This window comes from Bidens hawaiensis, unplaced genomic scaffold (assembly GCF_021521415.1).
Source record: "Bidens hawaiensis isolate Kalapana, Puna unplaced genomic scaffold, B.hawaiensis_p1.1 tig00011507_1, whole genome shotgun sequence".
Classification (NCBI taxonomy): Eukaryota; Viridiplantae; Streptophyta; class Magnoliopsida; order Asterales; family Asteraceae; genus Bidens; species Bidens hawaiensis.
Genome location: NW_027491900.1, coordinates 409,105 through 419,368, shown reverse-complemented (window position 1 = coordinate 419,368; position 10,264 = coordinate 409,105). Strand labels below are relative to the sequence as shown.

Genomic DNA, 10,264 nt, shown 5'->3' with positions numbered 1-10,264 from the left:
CAGAATCTACTTCAAATAATTTACAAATTGCATATAGTAATGCAATGTTGGTTGAACAGGAAGAGCAAAGACAGATCTCCTGTTGAACAACATATGTGAAAATTTGAACAAGCAACTAGTTGGAGGGAAAGACAAACCGATAATAACTTGTCTCGAGTACATTAGAGAATACATTATGAATAGAATTGTTGTTGTACACAAAGTGATTGCAAAGTCTAATGGGCCCTTAACACCATCTGCCACAAGGATATTTAAAGAAATACAGTCTGAAGTCTCTCAATACATTGTAATTATGGCTGCTGCAAATAAGTTCCAGGTTAGTGGCCCTTGGATGGACTAATATGTAGTGGATGTGGATAAAAAAACATGTTGATGCAGGAAATGGGAGTTAACTGCAATGCCATGTAAGCATGCAGTAGCTGCACTATGGAACATGTCACAAAATGGTATTGATGTAGGTGTTGTAGAGGAATGGGTTGATGAGGTATATTGGCTAGATACTTGGAAGAAGGTATACATGAACACCATTGAACCAATTAATGGTAAAGATCTTTGGATGCCATCTGCATGCCCAACAACAATTACCCCTCCAAAGCATCATAAACAAATTAGGAGGCCAAAAATTAAGAGGAAGAAATCAGCTGTTGAGTTGGCTATTAAGATATCAAAAAAGGGAAAACTCACTAGGACCGGGGGAACTGTCGTTTGTAGTAACTGCAAGCAAGAGGGTCACAATATCAGAAGTTGTAATGCCAAAGCTGCTTCAAGTAAGATGACTGGTTCAAGCAAAAAGGTTGGTTCAAAGAAGACAAGTTCAAGTAAGAAGGTTGGTTCAAGTAAGAAGGCTGCAAGTCAGAAGGCTGTTTCACAAGGTGCTCCACAAGCCAGTCAAAATATGTAGTTATTGTGGTTGTTGGTTATGATCTTTTGAACTTTGGTAATGGTCTATTTTGTTAATGGTATTTTGAACATGTTTTGTTATGAGTTGAACCGGCCAGTTTTAATGATCTTTTGAACTTTTGTACTGTTTATTTTGTTAATGATGTATTCAAATCTGATCATGCTTGGTTTTTTTTTTCACTTAGTCCTTTATTTGTGTTTTGGTTCAAATATAGTCGTGCAAATCTGATCATATTGTTGTGCTAAAACGGGCCAGTTTGGAGATGGTTAAAAGTCAAAACGGGCCAGTTTGGAGATTGTCAAAAGTCAAAACGGGCCAGTTTGGAGATGGTTAAAAGTCAAAACGGGCCGGTTTGGAGATGGTCAAAAGTCATAACAAGCCAGTTTGGAGATGGTCAAAAGTCATAACGAGCCAGTTTGGAGATGGTCAAAAGTCAAAACGGGCCCGGGGTTAATTTTTAATTGAAAATGACGAAAGTACCCTTGACGTATTTGGGATCTAACAGATCTGTTTAACTCCATTAGGAAGTTGTATACAAAACGATGTAGTTAAAATATATTTTTATTCAAAGAGTTAAAGGTTTCGAAATCGTATACAAATAGATGAAACGATCAAACCACATGTATTCAAACGGAAATTTTTTCATTTAACAATTTGGTGAACCAATGAATGATGGTCACAAATTTTAAGATCTTATAACACCCGAAAGAGTTGAAGTGAAATCTCGTTGCCACTGCGGTAACTCTAGTCACTGGAATTTATTTTAGAGTGCCTAAAATGAGGGTTTTTTTTTGTTTTTTTTAATAGCACAATAGAGATATGCATGTTACTAATATCTCCTTTTTACACCGTCTGATGGCTAGGTACATTACTTAGAGCAACTCTATTTTTGGCCCTTCAAAATTCCTGTGTAATGGTTTGCCTCCGCTTGGTATTGCAGATAATTTCTGAAGACTTTTCACCCGAAGAAGACAATGCTGAGGACTCGATAGCTATCGCTACATGTCGCTTTTTACTGTTATACTTTTTCAGATATTCTTGGTGTGACCCGATCAAATGCGGGAAATTAAGCAAAGCTTGAGAGCCACGATGCTTGAAAGCTGATTGATCGTACGCCATGGCTGCTTCTTCTGGTGTGTCGTACGTCCCTAGCCACAATCTCGAACCTTTCTTCTCCGGGTTCCTCATCTCTGCTGTGAACTTCCCCCATGGCCGTCGTCTTACGCCTCTATACCTCCTGTCAGGTATAAATGGTAGTTGCGCAGCTTTAAATCCATCCCCATCATCAGGCAGTTCTTCACCACCAAATGGAATGATATTCCCTGTCGAGAAATCCAACTTTAGCGGCTTGTTTGATGCTTCGGCCATGCTGTTGTCGATGGCGGATATATTAGGGAAGATGGTTTGAGATAGCTCTGGTTGTGTTTCGTGAAAGATGTTTGGAGTTTCATTGACTTCTGTATTGGTGTCTTGTAATGTTTGTGAGGTGTTATTTTGGCTTTGATATGAATTTCTGACTTCAATGTTTTCTTCATTGTTTCCAACTAACAAATTGTACGTCTCATCATCCACTGTATATGAAGATAACAAGCTTGAACCGGGGCTATACGCCTCGGTTGAGTTCCATGAACTCAACCCAGTGAATAAGTTTGAGATATCATCCACGTTTTCGGATGATTCAAACGTGTTGTGGAAACTCCAATCATTGAAGTTACAACTCGAAAAACTATCAAAATGATCATCAAGAAGATATTTTCGAATGGATTCGAGGTTGGAAAGATTTGCATTTACTTGTGTAAGCATTGCTTTTTTATGTGTTGGATGAAAGAATATGCAAGTAGGAGTTCAAGTGTTAGAATGACAACAAAAATATTTGCGACTGTCCGCCATAAATAAAGGAAGAAGCATTAGTTGATTGTTGACTAGTATCGTTATGCATGTGGCTGCGTAATTGGTAAAAGGTCTTTGGAAAATAGTTAATAAATAATGCATTTTATAATATTCAAACGCATATGAAAAATCAATGTAAGAACTAAAAATTCATTGAATGTTTGTACTAACCAAATCTTAAGTATTGATTTAGTAATTTGATCCTTGTATAACGATTAATGAGGTAGCAGGTAACGTTTTCCTAATAACTGAGGTTAATGATTGGTTGACAAAGGAGAAAAATCAAACATGTTTGATCTTTTTATTAAGAAAATTACTGTTTAGTCCCCATGGTTTTCAAACGGAGTCACTTTTAATCTTTTATCTTTGAAAAAATAAATGAACTTCTTACATCCTCGTGGTTTAAAATTTGAACCGTATGCATCCTTTTGTTAGTTTGACGTTAGTTTTTCCATCCAAAAATGTATGCATTTACTCTTTTACCCGTAATTGATTATAACATGTTATAGCAGATGAAAGACACAGATAACATAGGTATACGAACCCTAATTCTCGCCACCTTCTCCCTCCTTGGTAATATGGAGCCCTAATTAACTGAGTCTTCTTCTTCCTCTTCGATTAGATTGGAGCCCTAGGTAACTATTATCTTTGATTGGAGCCAAAATGTCTCAATTCTCCTCCTACGAGCGAACGATGTGAAATTCCGTCACACCTACGAGCATCGTTAAGGCCGGAGTAATAGATTGAACGGCTGTGAACGGCGAGGGTGAACGTCATGAAGGCTGGATTAATAGATTGAACGGTGAGGGTGAACGGCGGCTGTGAAATTGATTGAACGGCGATTATGAACGGCATGTAGATTGAAGGCCGGCTGTTTTTTTGGTGGTTGTAAAATATTTGAACACCTAGTATGTTATTCTAGGGTAAATATGGTTAAGGTGCAAGATTACAAATATGCCCTTGATTTTAAACTTAAGGTTAACGGATTTTAGATTGAGGAGCGAATATGGTTCAATTTTTGAAACCTAGAGGACGTAAGCAATTCATTTATTTTTTAGAGACTAAAAGTGACTCTGCCTAAGACAACTGGGACTAAACCGGTAATTTTCTTTTTTTATTTTGATCAAGTTCTATTGAGGTTTTTTTTAAATCAAATGACTGTTATATATGATATTTTATTACTTAAAAATAATATTGCATTTTAGTTTAAACATCTATCTATATTCTAATAAAATAAAATAATTGTGTCGTATGTCATCACTATATTTCATTCAATAATTTTTTTTCTCACCAAAACACCTTTACTTTTATATCTAATTTACATAAATTAAGAGATTTAATTATAATTAATATATATTTGCTATATATAAGTTAGTCATAATAGATTATATCCCCTAAATCTTATATTTAAGTTCAAATTTTAGTCATAAAAGTCAACTTAAGTTTCTTTATCATCTGCAAATGTAATTTGTTTTTATTTTATATAAAATCAAATTTATATAACTAATATAATTTCTTTCAATAAAAAAAAGAGCAGTTTCTTAATAACATATATAATAATCATATATTCTAATAGTAAAAAAAATGAAAAGATTATATTAAATGCTCATTATTTTGTTAAACTACACAGCGACACAGGTGCTCGTATGATGCGGCGGATGTTTGAACGTAAACCTTCTTAATCATGTAACAATTATGAGTGTTTATGGTCTGGTTTAAAACCTTGCAACCATTTAAATCGGTAATCGGTTTGGTTTCACGGTTGGATTTTTAACTGTCAGTCAGTTGATCAATTTCAAAATTTTCAAACTGTAGCGAACTGTTTGGTTCACGGTTTCTGGCCATATGAAACCAGACTAGACTGTAAATGTTGAATATGTATTAATCTTTTTTATTTTTTATTATTTATTATTTATTATTAGATATGTGTTTTTATACTAGTTATTATTCCACGTATTACGGGGGTTGTTTTACATTATTTGTTTATAATATTTAGATATTTTTTGGGATTTTAATTTTATTTATTGTAATAAATTTTATAATATACTTAGGGGCTGTTTGGTATCCTTTTAATGGTCATTAAGAGGCTACCTATTAATGGTTAAGAAGTAGTCTTAAGTAGAGGTGCACAAATCGGGTTTTTCAAATACCCGGGTTCGGGTATGGAACCGAGTTCGGGTATGACCAAGTATTGGAAAATCGGGTATTGGTAATACCCGAGTCGGGTTCGGGTCCGGATATTGTCTCTAAAAATCATACCCTATGCATCGGGTTCGGGTCGGGTAAAGAACCGGGTATTCTAAAACCGGGTATTTGAATACCCTATTTCCAGGTATTGAAAAACCCTATTTTTGGGGTTTTTTTTGGGTTTCTTCCGGGTTTTTTCAGGTATAGATTGGATTTTTTTAATGGGTTATAATTTTTAAGGGTATTTTCGGGTATTTTTCAAGTATTTTTCGGGTATAGATCGGGTATTTGAAAAACCCGATTTCGGGTATTGGAAAAACCCGGTTCCAGGTATGGAATCGGTTCTGGTTTTCGGGTATTTCCGGGTATAAATCGGTTCCGGTTCCAGGTACGGTTTTGGTACTAAAATGCATACCCTATCCGTACCCTACGGGTAGGGTTGGGTACGGGTTCGGGTATTAAAAACTCGGGTATAACAAAAACCGGTTCCAGGTATTTTTTCGGGTCCGGTTCCGGGTTTGGGTTATTTGTGCACCTCTAGTCTTAAGTCTGAATGATTAAAAGATAGCATAATCATTCAAACTTAACGCTACCATTTAACCATTAGGAGGCCATGAACCATAAGAGGTTGCCTCTTAATGACCATTAAGAGGCTACCAAACAGCCTCTTAGGGTTTGATGATGAAGTGATTTTGCAAATACATGAGATGTTCTAACCCAATTTGAAAACTATCTGAGTTTAGTGACACCCATGGACCGTTTATTTTTTATTATAAAATTGTTTCTTAATTATAAATATTTTTTTAAATCGAATATTAATTTTTAGTATATCCCTATTTTATAAGAATTTCATATCAAATATATGGTGAGATTAATTTTTAATCCAATGAGATCTTACAACTCCTTTAAGGGTTATCTGGGTTTGGTACCCATACCCGTGAATTCGGGTAAAATGCATGAGAAGTCTTCATTTATAAATAAAGCAATCTGGTGACTTGAGAGAAAGTAGAGAACAACTAGAGAGCTTTTAAAGGTTTCGTTTATATATATTTAAGATAGTTAAAACATAATTGAACAATATCCTTTTTAATTCACGTAAACTTGCCTGTTAAAACTTTAAATTAACCTAATTCTAGTATAATTTTTTTTTTGTAATCTTTGTTCTTATTATTATTTCGTCTCCTATGTCTAGCCAAATTAATAATCATTTTAAACAAAATTTATTATCAAAACTTAAACGTGAAACCAAACTGGAACCAGATCGTTAGTAACTGTTCAGTTTCAATTTTCAATGGTTCAGTTTTGGTTTTGGACGACAAAAACTTGGTACTAATGGTCCAACTCACAAGTTTAACTTAAAACCATCAAAACCGGCATTGAACACTCTTACTGAATGTATTATTTTTTTTAATTGAAAAAATGATACCAATACCATACTTAAATTAAAAGGAATAAAATTCTTGGTTTATAGTGTAATTTTTTTCGAAAAAATATTAGTGTATGAAAAAGTTATGGTCGTTTAAAAATTGTAGGTGGAAAGTTGGTTTAAAATTGAAATTAAAAATATAATATGGTTAAATATGAGGGGGCAAACTTGTAAGTTGGGTAAATTGTGTTTAAAAGACAAATTTACCCCTTTTTACATGTACAATATGAATTAAAATATGCAAACATATTAAAATCAAGTGTCGTAATTTGTCATTGTCTCATGTACTATATATAGTATATAATTTCTTTCAATAACATAAAAAGTGAAATCTTTTCATTTTTTTACTATCGGAATATGATTATTGTAATGCTATTAAGAAACTATACTTTTGTTTATTAGATTAAAACCATTTAATTATATAAATATTTGACGCAACTGCTGATATTTTAATTTAAATAATTTTTTTTAAAGTCATGATATATAAGATTTACTATTTAATTTTTATAATTCGCTAATTATATTTATAAAAGCACATTATAATTTGTTGTATAATTTATTTGGGTAAAATGTAGGTCTTAAATTTAACCAAACACCTGATATTAAGTCTAGAAAGTAAATCGTCTAATATGATATGAAAGAACTAAAGATTTTAGCAAACTAGCTTTTGGAATTAAGTGAATGAAAAATTGGTGGTTTGAGGGACGAAGAGCCGGTTATAGATATACTTGATCATCTTCTCATAACTAATTCATTTTATACTATTTCATGTTTTGAATTAATTCTGCTTATCATTTTATTTTTTTCTATGCATCTAATGCACAATATTTTCAAGAATAGGTGATACTGGGACCCGGGTGCCCTAGTTGGACGTTAAATTTACACATAAACACAGTTTTAAATATCGTAGTGAATTAAAACTTTTTACGGAAGACTTAGCATTCAACTATATATTATCAAACATTAATCCTCGTCTTAAACATTCAAATTGTCTTAACATAAAACAACATAAAATAAAACATCATGACTACTTTTCTCCATATGCCAGCATCTTCAATTCAGTGCCATTTGTCTCCCTCAAGCCAGCTACTTCAACTAGGCACGACTAACTGTATAATAAGTATAGGTGTTAATTAACTACTTTGCTAACCAAGTTTTACTTCCTAAGTTGGTAAACCCAATCTACTTTCTAATTGGAGTTAACCTACTAATCGCAATCACATCCCCCCGGTACTCGCAATCGCATCCCCCCGAGACTCGCAATCGCATCACCCCAGGAACCGCATCACATCAACTCCGGGAATCGCAATTGGATCATCCTCGGGAATTGCAATCGCATTCATCGGGGATCGCAACAGCATTATGTGGGTGCAATCCGAACTGGGCTTATTTATCCACTCCTGTTTCAATCGTTTCCTTCAAAAAAGTTCATTACTTTTTGGTTCCTTATAAACCGATTTACTGTCCAGCTAAGTTTCATGCAAAACCGACTTCATTTAACCCACGTTTTCACGAATCTAACTATATCGGTTTTAACCAAAACAACTAAATAGCTTGTTTTGTGAAGTAGGATCTTTCCTACTCTTTGTTACCCGAACTAATACCTTATCGATTTTCCCGGTAATCCGCCATAAAATACATAACCTTTTATCTTAAAACATACCTTTTTCGAATTCGGTTTGACTTCCGACCGTGGTTTGAGCTAGCGTGATGATCTTGGTGTGTTTCTTTTTATCTGATGAACATTGAACACGAAACAACCCCGGTTTGTCTTAGTGTAGATCCGAAATCAGAAGAGGAATGTTTGTGTGTTTATGTGTTGAAGGAGGCAAGGATGGTAAATGAGAGATTTAGGGTTTTGGAAGGGTTTATGGTGCTTAAACAACGTAAGCCCATGGACCTTAGGCTCATTTCCCTACCCTAAACCATGTTTCATCTCAAAGTCCAACCTATTTATGCATATTTATTATTTGAAACAATAAATTAAATCACATAATAAAAATAATCTCTTTTATTCATTCTTTTCAAAAGTCGAATGTTACAAGTCTACCTTCCTTAAAAGAGGTTTCATCCTCAAAACTTAACTATCACCAAACAATTTGGGTAAAACTTGCGCATATCCTCTTCGACTTTCTATGTAGCATCTGATCCTTGGGATGCTTCCATATAATCTTGGGATGAAAATGCTTCGATTTCCTATCTACTATCTCCACTGGTTGCATAATGTAGTTCAATTGGTCATCAACTTCAATGTCTTCTAATGGCACGAGATATGTGTCATCAACTAGACATTGTAACACCCTAGCTTTAAGCGGAATATGCCCGGGTGGTACACAGAGATTGCCCATAAGCTCGTAACACTATTAAAGTGAAAATAATTATAATTATTGCATTTCCAAAAATAGAAAGTACACAATTTTCATAAATAAAATAAAAACATTTCATCGGAATAGAAATAAGATTTATTTAATATATTCTAAGATAGACTAATTGTCTTCGTTCCTTGCACATCATCGTATCCAATTGCACGTTGAAAATAATAATAATTTTATCAACAATAATGTTGGTGAGAGTTCGTAAAGTTTTGTATATGTATATAATACGAAAAGTAGAAAATTTACAAGTCAAGATGTAACGTCTCAATCATAAAGTAAAAGAAAAGTAATAACATGATATTCCTGTACGCTTGACATAAGTCAAATCTACTAAGGAACCCCCGTTCGCCAGCTACTTGGAGTATAGATAATGATAATTATACCGCCATTCATTACAACAAAAGTTGAATAATATGCGACGCAGGTATGTCCTATCGGACCCTTCCACTTTGCATTTGAGTATATGTATGAGTATCTTCCACCAAAAAATACAATAAACAACTAACACATAATCATATAATTTGTAAGCAATATGATATTAAATAAATACATACAAGACACGCGTATAAATTTTAGTTTACAACATGAAACATGAAATAACACTGAAAATTTGTAACGTGCTGCACCTCAAAACGTGTAAAAGTAAAAAGCGTTTTAAAAACACACTTGAATAAATGAAAGCGGTAACGAGAAGAGATTTAAACAAGCTAGTTAGTTTCCATGAGAAGTCTTGACGATATGCGCTAATTTGAAATGCGCAACTAAAATAAATATTCAAACGATACATAAACGAATAAGACACCGTATCATGAGTTTATAATGGATTTGCGATCATTCAGGCGTTAAATAAATTTTATATTAATTTAATAAAAGTTGAACTAAAAGATATAAACCATGAAAATATTATTACAAGTTACTTTCTGATTTATAAACAACAAAATGCCTGTTTAATATTATATATATATATATATATAAATGAAACCCCTAAAATCTTACGTGTCGCGATGTGGTCGCTCCCCCTTTTATGGAAGCAACTAGATTGCTTGATTTTTAAATAGAGGCTTCTCATTAATTTAACCCAAATTCATGAGGTATGGGTCTTACCAAAACCAGATAGCTCTTAAACGGGTTATAACATCTCATTAAATTAAAAGTTAATCTTACCAATTATTTGATATGAAAATCCTATAAAATAGGGATATGCAAAAATTAATATCCAATTTAAAAGGAAGAGAAAATTACTATTTGAATCCCTGTGGTTTAAGTGTGGACGCACATTGAGTCCTTTGAAAAAAAATGAATAGGTTGAGTCCTTATGGTTCCAAAAGTAACCCGAATGAGTCCCTCTGTCATCTTTCTGTTATCAACACTGTTAAAATGAGGGGCAAATCTGTCTTTTCACAAAAATAAAAACAAAAAAAATATTTAATATGACAGAAATCTTAAAATTGCTTATTTTTATTATAAAAAAATAAACTAAGTATT

General features: G+C 33.4%; 1 protein-coding gene across 1 annotated transcript; it reads right to left on the bottom strand.

Annotated features, from left to right (window-relative positions):
- Nucleotides 1-1,798: 1,798 nt before the first annotated feature.
- Nucleotides 1,799-2,704, bottom strand: LOC143538169 (ethylene-responsive transcription factor 5-like). The gene has a single exon (XM_077031779.1). The coding sequence runs from the start codon at nucleotides 2,702-2,704 to the stop codon at nucleotides 1,799-1,801; it is 906 nt and encodes a 301-aa protein (XP_076887894.1).
- Between the last annotated feature and the right edge of the window lie 7,560 nt (nucleotides 2,705-10,264).

Coding starts and splice junctions, on each gene's coding strand:
- LOC143538169 (XM_077031779.1), bottom strand. CDS start 2,704: ATGCTTACACAAGTAAATGCAAATCTTTCCAACCTCGAATCCATTCGA.